Raw genomic sequence first — 21,158 nt, 5'->3', positions numbered from 1 at the left:
TGCTGGAGGGAAGCGGATTCAGGTCTGGGTGAATAGATGCACTTCCAGGACCCTTCCAACCCTTAGGTCTGAGCCTGGCCCTTTGCTGCTTGGCAATGTTCCTGTCTGTCATTCATTCTAATACACTGGGTGGGGCTACTTCAGACTGCTCTCCTCAAACCTCAGACCTTCTCCCCTGTCCCAGAGTGGGTCAGCTTGCTCAAGCTCCATGGGAGAAGTCTGAGGCAAGGAAAGTGGATGGTCCTGGAGTTGGGAGTGGGCGACTAAGGATCCTGGTGGTGATCCTGTCTCTCTTAGCTGGTCAGCCCCGCATTCTCTGAGCTTAAATCAAAGTTAAGGATGAAGGGAGAGAGGCGCATCAGTGCAGTGACAAGCGATGGGCCTGTAGGAAGCAGACATGAGCTGGAAAGCCACTGCTGGGAATGGAGAAGCAGCTGATGCTAACCTGATTAGGAGTGGAGTGACCCGAGTATGTCACTGGGTAATCCGATTGTTCAGCTCTTTCTGGCTGCTAACAGAGACCTCAACCTCTCTCAGCATCCTGGATGGCTATTTCTCAGTCCTCACCTACTACCCCCAGGCCTGTCTGCCTCCTTAACCATAGGAACTGGTTTTGGTCCCACTCCTCCAGACTGGTGAAGGAAACCCAGCTCCGAATACCACCGATCCCCAGGGACCTTGGGGCTTCAGCGCTGTGCATCTGCAGTCAGTCATGGAACAAGATAGGGAACTGAGGCTGTGAGAGGGAGGGAGGGAAGCATCCCACTTGACTAAGGCACATTGGCGTCTCTTGTGGAAAGTGGGTTGCCACTGAAGAGCTCTCAGCCATCAGCTATGTGCAGGGTATCTGCGTTACAGCCCTGAAGACTCGAGAAACTGGCTTTTCCAGCTGGGCATCTGGCATCAGCTCAGACATGGAGAAAGCCAGTTCTGAGGGCTCAGATTTCTAATCCCCAAGTACCAATGGTCACTAGGACTCTCCAATCCCACCCCTGAAGGCCTTAAAGTGGCCTCACTGACCCTGGCTTGACACCCATCTCTGCAGTGGGAGCCACAGCCATTAATGTCCTCTCCACCACTTCCAGGGACAACTTCCCAGCCTTGTCACCTAGGGCAGCCGATGCCCAGGGTTAGACCCAGTACGCAGAATGGAAGCCTGCACCATCCCCCAGTCCCCAGCACTTTCCCCAGCAGTCTGCCTTGGGATATTTGGCCCTGGCCCTTCCAGGAAGCACGGCTTGTATCATTCTTTCCTCCCCCCACCCCTCCATTGCCCCTGCCTTTATTTAATTTGATTTTGTCTTCACTCCAGAGCCTCTGCAAGCCAAGCTGACTCTGGCTTCATCTACCTGCAGGCAGCTCAAGTTTCCTACAGCACTGGGGAGCGGCCGTCGCTTTCAGGTGCCATCTCAGGCCTGCCTGGAGCCCCCACAAGCTGGGTCTGGTTATGAAGAGCCCAGGCTTTCTAGGACAACCCCCTCATCTCCTCCAGAAAAGCCTTCTGCTGGGAGCCTTCTCCTTGGACCCCCCTGCCCCTTTCAATCCCTACTCCCAAACTCTTCCGCTAAAGAGGGGGACAGGGTCAGGCCTGTGGGTTGGGTTCATTCCTCCAGTCATAGCTCAACAGGACTAGTTTTCCTGTGGACACAGAATGCCAACAGGGTCGGTATTCTTGGAATACTCTAGGGTTCCAATCCTCCCAAGATAATTGCTATAAATCCTGCTTTCCTTAAGCATGGAGCCCTAGCCAATGCAGCAATGAAAACAAACTAGCTCAAGACACAAGCATTTACATGCTCTTGCCAGTGCATGGCAGGGTGACAGGGCACTATTCTGAGGAAGCGAAGGTATCAGGTAAGCTGGTAGCCACCACTGCCCTTCTGAACTCCAGGACTAAAGCCCGGGCTTCTGGCAGGCAGGGACTAGAGTTCTGCACACCAGCAACAGACTTTTTTGGAGCAGGTACTCAAAGCATGGTCCCCAGGAGCTCCCCTGCCACAGGCCTGGAGAGGAGCTGCTCTGTACAGAATTACATTTATTCACACAGGTACCAGTCCCCAGTCTTCATCTGATTCTCAGCCACAGAAGTGGCCACAACAATCAAGGTATCTCCAGTGGCTCAGAGCCCTCCTTCTTGAAGGGTTTCAGGCCTGGTTCTGCTGTCACAGGATGAATGTTCACCCTCACCTCCTTGGACAACTTATGACCAGAGTCAGCTGTTGATTCAAGTGCTCCGGGGAATCTCCCCGCACCACAAGCTTTTGCCCACTATTCTTTATTCCTCTGGGCTTAGAAATGCTGAGTGCCTGGTCACATGTAAGTAGGGTGTCTTCTGTCCTCCCAGAGGAAGAGCTCAGTCACACTGGGGGCAGTGGGGCGGAGACCATGGCCAAATGTCTAGCTAAGAGCACATCCTCTGGCTGGGCTCTAGTTGGCAAGCTGGGGATTCATCTGGAGCAACCACTCAATCATTTCTGTCAGGTAGGTCATGCCGTAATGTCGGGCAATGTTCCTGAAGATGCCAATCTGTTCTACAAAAACCTGCAAAGGCAGAAAGGAACTGCTATCAGTTTGGAGAGAAGCACTAGGGAGAACAGAACCAGTACTGTGAGTGAAGACATCACAGACAGAAGTTGAAAGAGGAAACCCTGCAAAGGGATGACCCTGGGGAGGACGGGCCTGCTCCTACCTTGGTCTGAATGGTCAGGGCAAAGTCTCCGGCACAGTTGCAGTAGATGGGCATGTTGGCCTCCTTCACTCCTTTACACTTGAGGCAGATCTAAAATAAGGAAAGCTAAAGCACCGAGCTGTGGGAGTGAGGGGCTTCGATCCCCCTGTGCCAAAACCCCGCCTCCTTCCTTTGCCCCTCAGCTTGGGAAGTTGTAATACTCCCTGACGCCTGAGCCTATGCTCACATGCCTAACTTTCCCGGCCCTCTACAATCTGAGTTTTCTCTTTGGCCAACCTGACCTCCCACCACTCCTCAACACATACCCTGGATGTCTTGGGCAGATTCTCAAACCTTTCCTCTTCTACCTGCACGACTCTCCTTTCCCTGACCACTGCAGCCCATGAATTTCCTCTTCCCTTCAGTTATAAGACATTCCAAATAATGGAGCACTTGATCATACAAGACACTAACTTTGGACTGAGGCCTACAAATCTTAAATCCCCCTGCATATCTTGTAAGAGTGTCCTCTCTTTCTTTCCCCCACGCCCCCCACCCCTACCCAGGGCTGAGGACACAGTAGATGTCAGTAAATACTTGCTGAATGATTGGAGGATGTTCTTAGTGGGCTCGCCTCATTTCCTTCCAGCTGGGAAATGCAAGGCTACTCTCTCAACCAGAGCAAATAGCCATAAGAAGCAGGGTATCAGTCCCTGGGCCCTTCCCAGGAACTTCTTCCCTTTCTCTCAAGGGATAAGAGTTGATGGCTATCACCAGGAAAGCCAGCCAAAGTCACTACGGGCCTGCAGTCCTCCACAGAAAGAGACCTTCCCTCTTATCACCTACTTCAGTGCTGCTTGTTTAAAGCACACGGAGGGGGACAGGGAAACTCTCCTTAGAGAAGATATTGCAGCCAGTGCTGCTGCAAGACCCTGAATAGGAGGAGGTTGGATGGGACTGGTTGGCCCAGTGCCCTGCCCCCAGAGCCTCACCAGGTCCTGCAGGGTAAAGGCCATCAGCTTCTTCTGAAGGGCTTCTACCAGGGCCATCTCAATGTGGGCTGAGTCATATGCTGCCTGGCAGTTGGAGCAAAGCCACTGAGGCAAGATTGAGATATCCTAAATGGGGAAGGAAAAGGCAGCGAGATAAGCCCTCTGGCCAGGGCTTCCTGGTCTCTAGGAATTCAGACATGGTCTGTGCTTGTGCACTCTACAGCTGTGTGATAAGTCTGTGCAGAGGCCAATGAAAAAAAGCAGAGTCCAGTGAGAAGTGGTCAGTCTCTCTTAGTGGCCCTGAAGAGGAGGGAGGAACCCGGGTCCAGGGTTAGTCCACAGCACTGCTGAGAACACTCACAGCAGGGGCGGGGTGACTTAGAGAATCTCGGTTATCAGGGTGACAGGAAAGCAAGGTGTGATGCAAAGGTGTGGAAAGAAAAAAGGAGTTGAGGCCTGGGGCTGGAAGATTATGTCCCACTGAGGAGGGACCTTGGGGCTCACCAAAAGGTCATAACATCGGCTGATCTGTACCTGAGAGAGGAAGGGGTCTTTGCAGAGGTCCAGGTCCCGGCAGAAGTTGCAGTTTCGGCAGATGACTTCTGGGAGCACATAGGAGCGGCAGGGGTCCCGAAACTGGGCCTCCTCTGAGAACTCACCCACATCCACAAGCCTCAGAAGATCACGATTCAGCTTATTCACTTGGTTGGTAATGTTGGTGTCCAGAGAGAGCACCTGCAGAGACAGCCCAGGGGAGTTGGCTGAGGACTCTGGGAAGGAGATCGATCACCTGCTATGTCCTCTAACCTCCCATGGCCCCGGGGCTACCTTTCTCTAAGCTGGATGGCATTGCTAAAATCTTATTTCTTCAACTCACTGCATAGGGAGTTGGCTCATCTATACTTTCCTTAACGTTGTTGCTGCTGCTGTGAAGTACAGAAAGTTCCTGACTTACTAGTTGAAGACTCAGAATGTGTTTTTTCATAGAAATATTGTTATAAAGTGGGTAGGCTTCAAGGTCAACCCACAAAAACCAATACAATTTGGGAGGTTTAGTGTAGTGGGAAAATACACTAGGCTGTGACTCAAGAGATCCAGATTCCAGTCCCAGCTCTGAAACCAAAGCCCTCTCTGGGCCTCAGTTTCCTCATCTCTACAATGAGAGGGTTGGGCTAGGTGACCTCTGAGACTCCCTCCAGCCCCAGCAGACCATCATGCTAAGTCTATAATAGTAGTAGTCCTATGGAATTCAACCTGTTTTATGGAACATTATTCTTAGATTCAATTTGGGATGCCACAAAATCTCCCCACTGAAGACTGGCCGCAGAAATAGCTTCTACACCAGATGGTGGAAGCAAGGACTCCAGTAAATTTGGAGTGGGATGAGAACCCAGAAGCTGGGAGCCAAACATGACAGAGAGAGAGAGTGGCGAGGGTAGAGTTTTCCCTGGCCTTTCTATGGCCAGTGCCACAAGGCCCCAGACTGTGCGGGCAGCAGCTGAAAGGCAGTGACTGTAGGAAGAGCCTCTAGGGTCATGGGAAATCCCTCCAACCTTCTCTTTATGCTCTCATTGAACTCCAGCTGCATCCCCAGAAAGTCTGAGCCCTCTTGGCACCTGAGTGGACCCTTGAAGGATGATCTGGACACCAGAGGTCGCCTTTCTTACCTTGCACACATATTTTATGAACTCCAGGGCAGGGTTGTTGAGCAGTAAATGAGAGCCAGGGAGGTGTGGGAACATATCCGAGGGCTCTGTGGAGTTACGGGAGCCCATCACTTTCTTTTGGATCTTCTGAGTTATGGTAAAGAAGTTTTGGGTGAGCTCATTGGATACATAATCTTGGGAGAAGGTGATCATTCCTGGAAGAGAAGAAACTGTTCAGGTCTTGGCTGACCTGTGACTTCCCTTATACCTTGAAGGGGCTACTAGAAGAGAGCATAGGTCTTGAACACATGCCACAGAGAACATGGAGCAAGGGAGAAGGCCTCAGGCACAGCCACGGGCCAAGGCCAGGGCACATCACTCACCAGGGAGAGCCCCAGCTAGTCCTTCAGCTTCCTGGGACAATTGGCTGTTCCCTCTCCTCTTGATGGGGCTGCACCCAGGGGCACTGCGTCTCAGCTCCTCCTTCATGCTATGGTACACAGCCACAATATATGCTGGAGAGAAAGAAGATAGTGACAGAATGGTGGTGACCATCAGGGAAATACTACTCAACCCCTGAGGGACCTTAGACAAGTCACTTTCTCTGGGTCAGGTATCTGGTTCCTCACCCATAAAAGGAGGGGGGAGAACTGAGTGATCCCTTACAGCTCTAAATCCTATTGTGTTATTTAAAGCTTAAATTATTTTCCTTCTTTGAATGAGCCAAAAGCCCTTCCTAGTTAAAATCCCTGGACTTCTATAAATGCGTAGATGCTAGGGAGCCAGTCTTTCCTAACCATCACCCTCTAACTGCCTGATTAAAAGTCAGAGAAACACCAAGAGAGACATAACCTCCACAAACAACAAAAAACAATAAAACAAAAACAAAAAAACCAATAAAAACAAATGTATTCAAAATTCAAAACTACAAGAAAAATACAAATATTTCCCCAAAAGGCAATTGCAGAAGAGCAAAGGGCAAACCTGGATATATGCTAGAAGTGAAGGATATTTCAGGAGGCCCTCAAAAATAATTCCTGAAGGAGGTAATGAAGAGACTTACAGAAAACAAAAGCCACACCAAGTTAAAAAAAAAAAAAGACAGAAAATCAGCTCAAAATCAGCTTCACAGTGAGAAGCAAAGGATTAATGAACAAGGAAGGAGAACAGCCATCCCCAAGGCCAAAGGGAGGCGAGGACAGCTGAGGCTGAGAGGGCCCAAAGTCTGCCTAAGAAAGATCCAGAAGGCCCAACTTCAGGACCACTGGCACGACATAGATCAATGAAAAGCAAAAGACTTGGGACACATCTATTTGTGAAGCAATGACAACAATGTCTTGGGATAACAAAACCAAACAACAGTCTGCAACCTAAAACTTCACAGGGCCATGTCAGCAGGAAGAGCTTGGCACCTCAGAACTCTTATGGAAACATCGTAAGCAAACACTCGAATGAGAAATATGAAGAAGGAAAAGATCTATCAATACAGGAAAAAGAAAGTCTATGACTTTCGCAAAAAGTACCACGGAGGACTGGAGGGCTTCTCAGCAAACAGTGCAGTGGCGGGTCCAAAGTCTCAAATGTCAGACCTGTATTGTAGAAAATGTTTTATTATACTGTTTAAATCTAACTGTGCAACCAGAGATTGTTTGACTCCAGAATGCCACGACTCTCTAGAAATGTCTACAAGGAATTCTGGATTACCCAGGTCCTGTTTTGGGTCCACTCAAGTTTGTATTGTGGCTTTGCTCAAATTTTACTGAATATTTTTATTTACTGATATCCATCTTAATCCTTCGTGCTTTTAAGCTGCCCCCTCTGCAAAATTTCTTTATTCTACAGTAGAGGATCCCCTTATCTAAATTCTGTATAACATAAACTATCCAGAGTCATACCCTTTGGGGGTGGGAAGGAACCATACCCTTTGTGGTTTGCTGTCTGGTGCCAAACCTAATGAATCGTTTTCTAAAACTATTTCAGATTTTGGAGCATTATTCTCAAATCTAAGATGATGTCAGATATCAAGTTCAAATCAGCACTAAGACAGGAAATAATACTATTACATGATAATGAGAGGGTAACAACATGAACATGGCAGCAAATGGTCAATGAACAGAGCAACGGTCTTGGAGTCATGAAGACTCACCTTCCTCAGATTCTGTGCAACACTTAACCGTTTGCCTCAGTTCCTCATTTGTAAAAGGAGCTAGAGAAAGAAACGGCAAATTGCTCCACTATCTTTGCTAAGAAAACCCCAAAAGGAGTCAAAGTGTTGGACACCAATGAAATGACTGAACAACAACAAATCTGGGGTAATAGCGATAATAATAGCAGCCTTGACATTCCCTGTCCTAAGGATCCTCCCAATTCTGTTTTCTAAGGGCCCTTCAGCTCTGACATCCTGTGTTCTAAGGGCCCTCCAGCTCTGACATCCTGTGTTCTAAGGGCCCTCTCAACCAGCCCTGACATCCTGTGTTCTAAGGGCCCTCTCACCCAGCCCTGACATCCTGTGTTCTAAGGGCCCTCTCACCCAGCCCTGACATCCTGTGTTCTAAGGGCCCTCCCAGCTCTGACATCCTGTGTTCTAAGGGCCCTCCAGCTCTGACCTCCTGTGTTCTAAGGGCCCTCTCACCCAGCCCTGACATCCTGTGTTCTAAGGGCCCTCTCACCCAGCCCTGACATCCTGTGTTCTAAGGGCCCTCCAGCTGTGACATCCTGTGTTCTAAGGGCCCTCCAGCCCTGGCATCCTGTGTTCTAAGGGCCCTCCCTCCAAGCTCTGATATCCTGTGTTCTGAGGGCCCTCCCTCCCAGCTCTGACATCCTGTGTTCTGAGGGCCCTCCCTCCCAGCTCTGACATCCTGTGTTCTGAGGGCCCTCCCAGCTCTGACATCCTGTGTTCTGAGGGCCCTACCTCCAAGCTCTGACATCTTGTTTTCTAAGGACCCTCTCAGCTCTGACAGTCTGGTCCTAAGGGTCCTGATATCCAGGAAGATCCCATCAGTCATGGAACTCCATCTCATTACCACCCTCCATGGGGCCATCAACTCCGAACTTCCATTTAAGGAGAAAACTCAGCACAAAGCTCATTGCTCACCTGCCTTTACCACTTGGGACTTCTCTAACTTCCCCATGACCTCTCTCTTCAACTTCCCCCATTAGCCTAGAAGCTCCTTGAAGACACAGACTTGTCTTTCTTTTTCTGTTTTTGTATTTCCAACATTTGTATCAGCGTCTGGCACACAGTAGGTACTTAGTAAATGTTTATTCACTATTATTGACTGACATTCTAGATCTCAAGGTGTTCTCCAGTTATCACTTTTACATAAGAAACTTCCAAATCTTTAAGTGTCAACACCTTCCTCTAAAAAGGTAACCTAAGAAGAAACAAAGTATATATAATCACCTAAAAATATTTCCAACCCTACAACAAAGAAGTGCAAAGTAAAACAACTTGACACCCATGAAGCAAAAATGATAAAAATCAGAGCTGTCAGGGTCAGAGTTATAGGAAAAAGAAAGTACACTCACATGTTAAATATATTTCAGTGGAGTTGCAAATTGGTGTAATTTAGCAACACTGAATAAGAATTATAAAACCAATCATATCTTCTGACTTAATAATCTCATTGGAAACATATAACTCGTGTGTAATTAAAAAGAAAAATATACGTTGAAATAAATACAGAGAAACACAAAACAAACTGGTACAAATTAATATGATATGCTACAATTAAAATGGCAAATACAGAAAAATATAAATATATAAATATACGAATTAATGTAATGTGAAGGAATTTAGATTTGCGATAGTATACATGCTAAAAACACATTTATATACGTGAATGGATTATCAAAGAAATCATAAGTTGTTATTTGTTGTTTTTGAATTGTAAATAATTTTAAAAGTATGTTTGATTTTTAATGAAAAGTTAAATTCATGATAAAATTGTATTAAAAACAATTAGTAGTCACAACCATATGTATATTGGAGCATATAAATGTCTGGTCAAAAGCTGTGGTTATTATCCAGAACAGTAATAAAAAAACAAAAACAACCCCACCCTAGCAAATTCTCCAGACAGTCCTGTAGGACATCTATAAAGTCTATGACCTGGATCAATAGCCAGCCAAGGAGAATGAGGAGGCAGTGTCAGATAGACAGTGGAAGAACTAGGAGAAAGCAGTGTCACAAGAACTTAGAAAGGAACACATTATCAAGGAGAAATCTTTGGAAGGAGAGCATCTTTGGAAGACAGTGTAAGGCTTCAGACAGGTCAAGAAAGATGACATTTGGCAAAGAGGAGACTGTTAATAACTTTAGACTTCAGTTGAATGACAGATGTGAGAATCCAGAGTGCAGAGATGTTAGAAGAGAATGAAAGAAAAAGAAGTAGAGGCACCTGTCATGCCTTCTGAAAGATTTTAGTCACAAAAGGTAAGAGAAATATAGAAATGCCTTGCACCAGTGAGGGCCCAACTAAGGTTATGTAGTATAAATTGGTAGTGGAACCACCAAGCACAGTTTTGTAGTTTTTTTCACTTTTGCTCAGCAGCATATATACAGGGACAGAGGCAGTGAATGGTGAGTGATCCAAAGCTGACACTTGGCAGGCCAAGATCCCTAATATGAAAAGGGGTCAAGGAACTCAAGAGAAAAGGACAGCGGAGAATGTGGCTGGTTTACCAAGGTTTACCAAGGAGGAAGGTGAAGCTAGTGCACCAGTAATGGCTTGGAAGAGATCTGAGGGGTCAAGGGGCTGGAAGTCACGGAAAAGACAAAGATCAGGGTTAAGGGTTTCAAGGCAGAGACAAAAGTAGAATGACAACAGATGTGGTAAGGGAATATCATAGTCTGTGAATAAGGAAAGTAGAGGCAGAGGGAGAACCTAGAAGTAGCAACCTTGACCAGTGACTCAGATATGAATGAAAGTGCAATCAGTGCTGGAAAGGGTGGACAGGGTGATTGTGTCATCAGGAGGGCACTGGGTCTCAGGGAGAGCCAGAAGATGGGAGGAATAAGAAAGGAAAAGAGAGAGCATGACATGTGTTCAAGTATATGAAGGGCTGCCCTTTGGAAGAGGTAGTAAGCCTGGCATGTTGGGCACAGAGGGTAGAACCAGGAGTAACAGGTGGAAGTTATAAAGAAGCACATTTGGGCTGGATGTCTCATTTTTAACAAAGAGCTGCCTCAAAGTGGGATGCGTTGCCTGAAAAAGTAACAGGCTCCCCATTGCTGGAAATCTGCAAGTCAAGGCTGGAAATCAGTTGTCAGGCATTATTGAACTAGGATTCCTCTGGTGTATGGGTGATACTGTGAAGTGGGCACATTTACTAGCAGTATATGCCAGAGAATCTGGCAGGGACGTCCAGGGTAGATGGAAGGGTTCTCGCTAGGCACAGTGTCAGGGCAAACAAGACAGGAGCTGGGGATGGAAAATGGAGGTAACAGGCCCAAAGATCTACTCACCTGAGATAATCATGAGAAAGTAGCTCTGGCAAGAGGCTGTCTGGGGAAGAAACTGCACAATGTTCCAGCTATTATCTAGTAAGTCTTCCACGTTGGATTCTTCTATCATCTCCTTTTCTTCCTCCTCTTCCTCCTCCTCCTCTTCGCTCCCTGGCTCTTCCTCTGTTTTCTGCTCTTTCTGAGTGTTTCGTTGAAGGATTTTAAACATTATCAATTAACATCTTGCTTCTATTTTCAGTGTTTTCACTGTAAACATACTCAATTACCACCAACAAAGTGCCTCATCTTGGGACAAGATTCCTTTCCATGTCAATCCCCTGCTCAAATCCTTAGTGGCTCCTTCATGTCTCTAGGTTAACATCTAAACAAATCAGTATGCATGCTAACCATGCCTCTCCACCTCCCATCCCCATCTGGCATGGACCTGCCTAACTGAATTTTCTCATTTCTTTTCATCTGCTCTGCTCCAGCCAAACTGGTTTCCTCACTGTCCCCTGGACAATAACATTTTCCATCTCCTCTCTCTGTGCCTGGGCAAAAGTTGTCTCTTTGGAGATTAACTTCAAAGAATTCCCTTTCTAGCATGCTTCCTAGAATTCTTAGCTTTCTTTGAGGATCCAATCAGGGGCTGCCACTTATGTGAAGAGTTCTCTGCCCTCCCCCAAAGCATCTGGTATTCACTTCTGTGTCCATGGGGCACAGCTTGAGCCCCGCTCTCGTGCACAGTGGCGACTTAATAAACATTTGTTGAGTTGAATCAAACACATTCTCATCCTCCCCAAGGCACCAGGGGTGATCATCTAATGGATATGATTCAATTTACAATCTTCCTGAGCCTCACTTTCCTCATTTGTAAAGTAGTTTGAGTGCGTGCGGAAGCATGAAAAACAATATCCTCTACAGCTTCCCTAGAAATGTTAAGGAATAATATTTCTATAGCCTAAAAATCTTTCTAAACTTGCCTCCTTAGGAAAGTGCGCAGAACAAAAGCTAAAGCCTTTCTTAGGGAAAAGGATGAAGGATGTCATCAAAACTTAACTCTTGTCTAGAGGAATCCATTGATTTCTTGAGGGGAGTGGTCCAGGAAAGTAGCTTGGTTACACAAAAATTCTAGAATATTAACCCAATCTGTACTTTGATATATTGTGCTCTTTTCCTTATTCAGGATTCCTATAAATGTTACCTGAAATCACCGTGGGATAAGGAGTCATGTTGGAGGACTATGCCACATTGAACATTGCCTTCTCCAAGCTAGAAATGCTTGGATATTAGTATGAAATTAAATAAAAGCATTTCTGGCAGACCTGAGCCTTGAACATCATGTTGATATTGACGTTTTTCTTTCCCATACTTCACTGGCCCAAGAGAACTGCTGTGAGAGTCAAATAAGATAACGCACACATGCAGAGCGCTTTAGACACACCAAGTTCTATATAAATGTCAGGTTATTAACAGGTGAAGTGAGATGGGGAGACAGGGCAGACAGTGAATGATGTGGCCAAAGGCCTAAACAGGCAGAAAAGTGCACGTGGCAAACAGGCCCGTCTGGCTAGAACACAGGGGACTGGGCACAGCAACATGACAGAAGGCTGAAAAGACAGAGTAACACCATATTCTAAAGGTCTGGGAATGTCTAACAAAGGAATCTGAACTTGGTTGGGAGACAGGAGGGAGCCACAAGATGACTTCTACACTGAGGAAGGATTTGAACAAATCCACACTCGGAACAGATTAAAAAGTCAGGGAGGAAAACCTGTTAAGTGTCACTGAAAGAATAAAGGAGGTTGATAGAGGGCTGTAATGGGTTAGCAACAGTGGGAACAGAGAGAAGAGGGCAGATGGGAGAGATACAAGAGACCAGATTTGATAAATGATTTGATACAAAAACTACGGGGTAGGAGAGAGTCAAAGGCAACACTGAAGATTTGAACTCAGTGACCAGGTGGATGGTGGGCCTGGGGACAGAGATAATAAGGTCAGATGAAGTGTATGGTTAGAGGAAAAACAAATAAGCCTGGCTTTGGAGCATCGTATTTGATAGGCCACCTCCAGCAACTTCCCCACCCCAAACAATAGCCTAAGACCAACTTACTACTGACCTCTCCATAATGGACATGGTTTGGAACTTTTCCTTTGATTCCCCCATAATTAGCAGGATCCATCCAGAGAAGAAATTCCCAGCAGCGGGAGAAGGAGATTGTCAAAGAATGGAAGATTTCTTTGGAGTGGATGCTGAAAAAAAAATGCAGTAGCACAAGGATGATCAAGGAACTATAGACCACATTTCCGCTCAGACCTCCTGGGGAGCCACAGCCAATTCAGCCATGTGTATGCCATGTATAGGACCTTAGCAAGGCTCATGGCACAATCCACTAGAGGCCTTGAATCTTTGCTGTAACATGTAATAGGACATTATAAATACACAGCACAGCAGGTAGAATCTTCTGTCATTATAAATGTGCATTTTCAAAAAATTAAGTGTCCCTCACAAAAAATGGTCCTGAGTATGGTTGCCCATCCCCAGTCTAGCATGACAGCCACCATTATCTGCAAAACCACGCCTTCTTTTGAACTAAACCACTTGCCCAAGAAGAGCCAATGCTCTGAACGCAGCCCATGTTGCAGCCCTAGAGTCCTCTGTTACCATATCCCCAAGACTAACTTTGGTCATGAGGTTGTCACCTGTTGGTGATGTAGTCTATGTAGGCAATGGCATCCTCAATGCGACGCTTCTTGGTGCAGAGGATGATGCGATTGAAGTTGGCATAAATGACTGAGGAACCCAGACGTTTGAATTCAGCTACCAGCCTGAATTGGAGAAGACAAGACACAGTGATTGAGGGAAGAAGTGCAGCAACAGGGATGTCCCCAGAAATCCTCCCTATGTGGGAGTGGGCTCTATTGACCCTACAGGGCATTTCTGTGGAAGGAGGATGACACTTGCTCTGCTTGGCCAGGGAAAGGAGCAGTGAATACAAATGGTAAAGGGGCAAAATTATGCTGGATGCCAGGAAAAATTTCCTAATAATGAGAGCGTCCAAAAGTGGAATGGGCTTGTACCTTCACTGTAACACGTGACAGAACATGCCACAGATGGCAGAATTTTGTCATTAAAAGTATATATTTGTAAAAAATGTATTATTAAAATGCCAATTCCTGTGGTCCTGGGATCACCTCTAATAAGGTTTCTCTTGGATACAAGGCCACCTATTTGAGAAGGGGAACTGTGCTCTGTAAGCCAGCCCCTGCAGTCACCGTATCACGGAGGTCCAGGAGCAGAGGTCAGATGACTACCTGAAGGGTGGGACTGAATGGCCACTGATCCCCTTCCAGGATTCTGTAGGTATCAGCCCTTGGCCACTGTGGAACTCATTAGGAAGGCCCAGCTGGGGAGAGCAGTGCAGCTACAGCAGACAGCCTTCTGACAGATGAATATTCCCACTGGCCCACGAGGCTCCTAACAGACTCAGAGGTTACTCACTGGAGGAAGAGCTTCTTCATCATGCTAAGGAGAGTGCGGTGCAAAGCGGGGTCATAGAGGAGGGAGGATGGGGACCGGAGCCAGCGGTAAAAGTGCATCACTTGGTTGTCAGCATAGACATTGTGGTACTGAGTGATCTCCTTCACCCAGCCCACCACCATGCTCTTTAAGATCCTGTAAAAGAGGCCCAGAAAGAAGAATAACTTCTTACCACAAATCTATTCCCATAGCTCCACATGGATATCTCACCACCTCAAACTCAGCCAAGTAAAACCAAACTCGTCACTTCCCCACTATCTCAGCTTGAACTTTGCCCCTGACAGTAGCCTTAAGACAGGAACTTACCCTAAATGTCTTGGTTCCTTCTCTAGTAAAATGGGGTCATTAATCCCTGTATAACCTTATTGTGAGGATGAAATAATATAAAATACAAAGAGCTTTAAGAGGCAGCTAGGTGGCACCAGCCCTGGAGTCAGGAGGACCTGAGTTCAAATTTGGCCTCAGACACTTATTAGCTGTGTGACCCTGGACAAATCACTTAACCCCAACTGCTTCCCACCCCACAAAAGAGAGAAAGCACTTTGAAAACTCTAGAGCTCCTGTTATCATCTATATCACTCCCTAAACATTGACTTACATAAGGAAAAGAAAAATGAAAATTATTGCAAACATCTTACAAAATGAACCATAAAATCAAATGGAATTCTCAATTACCTAACGGAGATGGTAAACAAGTTTTCGGCAAAATGATATACTATAATATTTGAAATAAAATTTATCTGAAAATATAAAATTTTTAAAAATCAGTCTTATATTTGGTGACATTTAGAAAAAATGTCACCAAAAGATTTCAACAAAAAGTCCCACCCAAAATTCTAGATAACGTCAAAGGTTTCAATCCTGCCAACAGGCTGAGCACCTCTGATCTCTTTGCAGTTCTCATTCCCTATTGCCTAGTGTCTTGTGTAACTCCAACTCCCAGCTATCTTACAAGTTCCTTTAGGGCAGACCTGGGAGACACTTCTATGCCAGAGTTGACAAGCCAAGCTACGGCCAGATCTGAAGCTGGCAGAGCTCAAGAGCTTCCTGGTTGATAAAACAGGCTAATACTGCCACACACGTGCCCAGACCAGCCATGATGTCTGCTGCTTTCTGATCAAAGAGCTCTGGTCACTTGCCACTGCCTAGCTTGATTTTTGTTGACACTTAGGTATCTTTATCTGGACCTGTCCTGTAAATGACTTCTGAATGTTGTGACTTGGGGCTAACTTGTACAGATTCTGAGAACTGAAGTGCTCGTATAACACTAGTTAAGTCACTCTTGGATTAAACAGACTCTGAAAGGCCAGGCTCTGTCTGACTCAGGCAGAGATGCAGTGAACACCACATAGGTTAATAGTCAGCTGTTCCATGGGCCGAAGTGGGGCAGGGGGGTGATAAGAGGAAGGTGAAACTCGAAGTAGGGGTGGAGACTGAGTGTGTCTCCTGGGTTGCAGCTCATACCTGAATGTGTTAGAGCAGAGGGCAGTCTCATCATAGCTGGCTGGGATGTTGGCTGCCTGGTTCCCTGTGACCATTTCCTCCAGAGAGGCTTGCTGGATGACATCGAAGCTGATACCCATGCTGGAGGCTCCTTCCATGTCATTAACATGGTGGGACTGCAAGATGGTATTTACTGCCAAGTTCTGGATGTCCAATTCCAAACATACTGTTGACAGAAAACCCATTGCTCGGTCCTCAAACCAGTCAGCACCAGTGCTAACTGGAACCACCAATTAGTGGTCCCATGGGATCAGTTCTTTCCTGGTGGCCCTCTGCTCACTATGCTGTGAAGACTCATAGCTCAGTAATACAGAAGTTGTGCTGTCATTTGACCCCAACACAGCCAGGCTTCCATGAAAGAGATCCTGTGGTACTGAGTAACAACACTATGGGGTGAACTCTTTACAATAAAACAACATTTTTCTTGGTCCTCCTGGGACCAAGCCCATCACTAAGTGGCTCTGCTTCTCTCAAATGGGTGCAACACACACTCACCTGTGGAGTAACATCCAGGATTATTTATTTCCACTGAAGTCTGGTCATCAAATTCCATGACAAGGCGATTGTCATCTGCTTCTTTCCCACCTAAGTCAGGGCGGGATGTAGGAGAGAACCAGAGCAAGTGATTATGGTGCCGGAGGTGGCGAGAGAAGAAGAGATCTGAACCAAAGGTGGAGATGTCTTCTGGGAGGTTCCCAACAGGAATGTGAAAATATCTGTGCAGAGAGATATAAAAAAGCTCACATTCAACAATCATCACGGATTTATGAAGTGCCTACTATGTGCCAGGCAATGGTGAAACAAAGTCGGAAATGAAACAGTCCTTGCCTCAAGAAGCTTTTATTCTTTCAGGGGGAGTATATACAAAACAAATGCAAGGTAAATTGGGGCAGGTGTAGACAAGCAGTTGGAAAGATCACGAAAAGGTTCCTATAGACAGCCCCAGTTGCTCAAGCACAGTTTGGAAGGAACTGAGGGATCAGAAGTGGCAGAGGTGAAAGAGGCATGGATGGGAGATGGAATGTAGCATGAGAACAGCAAGGTGACTAGTCTGGCTGAATCATAGCCCTGGGCAGAGTATAACTTATGTACAAGAAGGCTGGAAAGGTAGGTTGGGGCTATGTTGTATGGGACTCTCAAAGTTGAGCAGCAGAACTTTTCTTTAGTCCTGAAGAGGCGGCTGTAGGAGTTTACTGAGAAATGGGGTGATATGTTTGGCAGCAACATGAAATGTGGTCTGGAGAGGGAAGAGATGACACTGGGAGATCAAATAGGGGCTTTTACAATAATGTAGAGTTTGAACCAGATGGTGCCTGTGAGTAGAGAAGGGGACAGATGAGAGAGAAATTGTGGAGATAGCAACACAAAATCTGGCCAGTGTTTGGTTACGTGGAGAGAGGGAGCAGGAGTCAAGGCTGATGCTGGGATTATGAACTTGGGTGACTGGCAGGTCACTTGTCTGACGTATGGAAATTTGGAAGGCAGCTTGAATTTAGAGGGGAAAAAATAACGTATTCAATTTTGGATATGCTTTGGACATGAGACAGAAATGTCTATGGGACACTCTGTTCCAAAAGTCATTTGGAGATACTGGACACCTAGAGCTTAGGACAGAGACCAGGGCTGGATATAGAGATCCAGGAATCATCCGGATAGAGACGATAATTAAAGCCATGGGAGCTGATAAGATCACTGAGTAAGAGCAAAGAAGAGAGGACTGCAAAGGGCGAACCCTGCAGATACATCTAGAATGTGAATGATCAACTAGCAAAGGAGACTGAGAAATGATCAGAGAAGAAAGAAAAGACACAAGGGCAAGCCATGGATGAAACTATATTTGTGAAGTGTCTGGAATGTAGCAGGCACTGATGCGCATACCCCTGCCCCTTCATGTCCCCAGAGGTCAAAGGGTGTCCAGGAGGAGGAAGCAATCATTGGAAAAAGAGAGTAGTTTTGTAAAGGAGAAGATGTTCAAGGGACAATAGCATGTGCCGACTCAGGGGGAAGGGAGAGTGACACTGTCTTAGTAACCTCCTCATCTCATTCTCATCCTCTCTGTACCATAAGTATCATCAGGCACTATCTCCTCTCTGAGGCAAGATAGCTTTCCCCCACTTACCTACTCATCTCAAAAGCCTGAGACAGGCAGGTGTCCAGGTTGAGATAGTGCCGGATCATGCGCCGGGCTGCATGACGCTGCCAGTCCAAGGCACCATAGCTAATGTCATCAGTCACACAGACTGGCACCAATGGGAACTCCTCAAAGACAGGCATCCCAGTGGCCAGCCTCTTCAGCTCCCAGTTGGACTGGACAGCAATGAGTGTAGGGCCCCGGCGTTCCTCCTGTGAGAAGGGTATAGGGGAGACAAAAGATAGGTCACACATGCGCAAGTACCGTTTGGCAGGCCAGAGGCTGAGGGGACAGTCCAAAAGGTGGCAGTATTCCCGACAAGCTCTTACCTTGTAGCCAAGCAACAGTCGCTGGATGGCTCTATAGATAGTTTTCAGGTCAGTTTCAGCTCGCACTTCAAAAATATGTTTGTCTGGTGGTAGGAGTTCAGGTCCCACCTTCTCCAACAGGAGTTGGTGCTCCGATGAATACATGGAATTCAGGTTTGGCATCTGGTTACTGCGCACCTGTCCCAATCACACCCCATCCTTGAGTTACATTAGTCTGTCAGAGGTATATAAAGGCTAAAGATACAGAAGCAATTGACACATTAGGGGAATGGGGCAGGAGAATAGTAAGGCCTTATTCAGCTAATTCAGACAGAGACCTGATTTTTAAATAGAGTCAGGCTACCTTGAGAAATCCTCCAAGGGCCATCCTTCAGACCTGGGAAGCAATGTGGCCCAAGAATGGTGGCAATGCAAAACTAAGAACTAAGGCATATTCAGGAACACTCTAAAAGCCTCCCCTCTCCCTTATACACTGTAAAATTGGCAAAGATGACCAAAAAAAAAAAATCAGTGTTGGGAAGATAGGCACAATTCACTGTGAATTATAAACTGGTAAATCATGTTGGAAAGCAATTTGAAATTATGCAAATAAAGCAACAAAAATGTCTATATAGTTTGCCTAAAAGATTCCATTACTGGGCTTATACTCCAGGGAAGCCATTGATGAGAAGACAATCCCAATATACCCCAAAATATTTATAGCATCACCTTTTGTGAGAGCAAAGAATTGGAAACAAAGTAGATTGCCCATCCATTGGGGACTGGCTAACCAAACTGTGGTCCATGAACATAATGGAATGTTACGGTGTTATAATAAATGACGTGATGAGTACAGAGAAGCATGGAAAGATCTACATGAACTGATGCAAGGTGAAATGGGTGAAGTCAAGAAACTATAAGCAGAGACAAACGATGTAAATGGAATAAGAACCAGACGTAAAAAAATTAAAAGTGAACATTACCAAGTTATAATGATCAAACATACTAAAAGGAGAGATATGTGGACATTCCCAATCTACTACTTTTCAGAAGTTGGAGACCCATGGGTGTTGAACATTTCACGTTTTTAGTCTGTGATAATCAGTTGTGCCAATTTTCCTTTCTTTTTTTTTTGTTGTAAAAAACTTAATATTTACTTTTATGGGATGATTCTTTGTGGGAAGGAGGGATACTGGGGAAAACTATGACGACGTAAAAATCAAAAGACATCAACGGAAACTTAGTTAAAAAAAAAACCAAAACAATCCCCTCCCAGGGGGGCATTTTTCTTTGCCACCACTCTGGAGCCAAACCTGGTCCAGCCTAACAATTTATTCTGGTGTCTCTTGGGAGATTCAGAGTGCCAATCACTTACCGTATCTAAGACAAACACAGAGGCTTTGCGCTGGGAGGGGAAGAAGAGCCCAAAAAGGGCCTTGCTGCCCTGAGAGTGGTGATAAAGAAAGATGTGCCGGATGCTTCCTGCGGAACAAGAGATCTTTAAGCCCAGAGTTCCACAAGTGGACCACAGCAGGGCTGGGTAAGGGAGGCAATGGAGGTCATACCTGGTTCAAGGTAGCTGAACTGTGCCAGGGAACGCATTTCCAAGTACTCTAGAGGAAAGGTCTCAGCCTCTCGGCCTGTGAGGTGCTGTACCAGTTGCCTGCTGACCATACACACACAACCTAACTGGATGAGAGCCCGCAACAATAATGGTACCTGGAAAGGAGTAAAGAGATGCACAGGGCATGGTGGTAAGAAAGGGCTATGGAGACAGCTCATTCATGTGACCAGGTCTTGGAGTAAGATGAGAAGAGCCACAAAAGCAGTACATCTAAAAACAACCTCATTCTCTTATTTGGGTTCAATATAAGAAATAATCCCTAACAACTGGAGCTTCCCTAAAGCAGAAAGGCCTGCCTCAGGGGGCTGCCCTTCATTCCAAGTCTTCCAGTGATGACCACTCAAGGCAGGGAGCTGCATAGGTCAGCTACAGGTTGGGCCATATCTCCTCTGAGGCCCCTTTGAATGTTGACATTTTGGAATTCTTGCCCAAAGGGGTTCCAGACCCTAACCTTCACTCCTACCAATGATCCATTATTACCTCAGATTTGCTGTTCAATCATTTCACACAGGAGTGGTTTGCCATTTCCTTCTCTGGCCCATTTGACAGATGAAGAAACAGAGGCAAACAGGGTCAAGCGACTTGCGTAGGGGCACAAAGCTAGTGAGTATCTGAGACTAAATTTGAACTCAGGTCTTTCTGATTCCAGCACTGGGCTACCTAGATACTGTCAAAATAGGAGATACTGTTTTCTGGAGCTAAGGCCCAGGAAGCAAACTGTACCCTGAGCCTGGCATAACAACAATCTTACACGCTCACCCTCTGAATCTCAGCCACCTGTTTCACACAACTATTGTACTGCTTTGACCAGCACAGGTGTTTTCTGAGCTAGGACAAATTCTGGTCATGAAGCCCTGCTATGAATCAAACTTGTCTCATTGCCGCTGTTTTCCCTCCCTGTCAGGGCTACAGATTCCTGTGCAGTCATCAGTGTAAGTGCTGGGATCTGCCCACACTAAAGGAGATTGGTTCTCCCATTGAGGGGAGCCCAGCACATATGTCTAATTTCCCTCCTTGCTTGCAAGCCATTTTCCTCACTATAGAAAACAAACTTGTGTCTTAGTCTCTTCTGTCTTAGTTCTTGCCTGTTCTCTCTCTCATATACGGTCCTCTCCTCCCCATCACTGTGCCCTCCCTCTGGGTAGGCCTGCAGACATTCATGTTTAGATCACTGTAATGGCCTCCCAAATGGAATCTCTGCTGGTTCTTTTCCTGCCCCAATCTGTGCTAAATCCAGAAGCCACGTTAAACTTCCTAAAACACTGTGTACATCACATCATTCTTAAGCTCAAACACTTT

At 46.1% G+C, this 21,158-nt stretch overlaps 1 protein-coding gene across 6 annotated transcripts in view; it reads right to left on the bottom strand.

Annotated features, from left to right (window-relative positions):
* Positions 1-2,015: 2,015 nt before the first annotated feature.
* Positions 2,016-21,158, bottom strand: part of POLE (DNA polymerase epsilon, catalytic subunit) — a 58,325-nt gene continuing 39,182 nt past the window's right edge. For 3 of the 6 annotated variants that reach the window (XM_072600816.1, XM_072600818.1, XM_072600817.1), the window contains 16 exons: positions 19,801-19,954; positions 19,611-19,717; positions 18,257-18,433; positions 17,916-18,139; positions 16,292-16,512; positions 15,758-15,962; positions 14,255-14,428; positions 13,456-13,581; positions 12,873-13,005; positions 10,774-10,951; positions 5,690-5,821; positions 5,328-5,521; positions 4,195-4,395; positions 3,661-3,786; positions 2,690-2,779; positions 2,016-2,541 (listed from right to left, as the gene is read on the bottom strand). In XM_072600816.1, the coding sequence (XP_072456917.1) occupies positions 2,428-2,541; positions 2,690-2,779; positions 3,661-3,786; positions 4,195-4,395; positions 5,328-5,521; positions 5,690-5,821; positions 10,774-10,951; positions 12,873-13,005; positions 13,456-13,581; positions 14,255-14,428; positions 15,758-15,962; positions 16,292-16,512; positions 17,916-18,139; positions 18,257-18,433; positions 19,611-19,717; positions 19,801-19,954 (2,556 nt within the window). In that variant the 3' untranslated portion in view covers positions 2,016-2,427. The other 3 variants (XR_011965442.1, XM_072600819.1, XM_072600820.1) reach the window with 3 other exon arrangements.

The sequence above is a fragment of the Notamacropus eugenii genome, chromosome 4, assembly GCF_028372415.1.
Source record: "Notamacropus eugenii isolate mMacEug1 chromosome 4, mMacEug1.pri_v2, whole genome shotgun sequence".
Taxonomy (NCBI): Eukaryota; Metazoa; Chordata; class Mammalia; order Diprotodontia; family Macropodidae; genus Notamacropus; species Notamacropus eugenii.
This window is presented reverse-complemented; position numbering and strand designations above follow the sequence as displayed.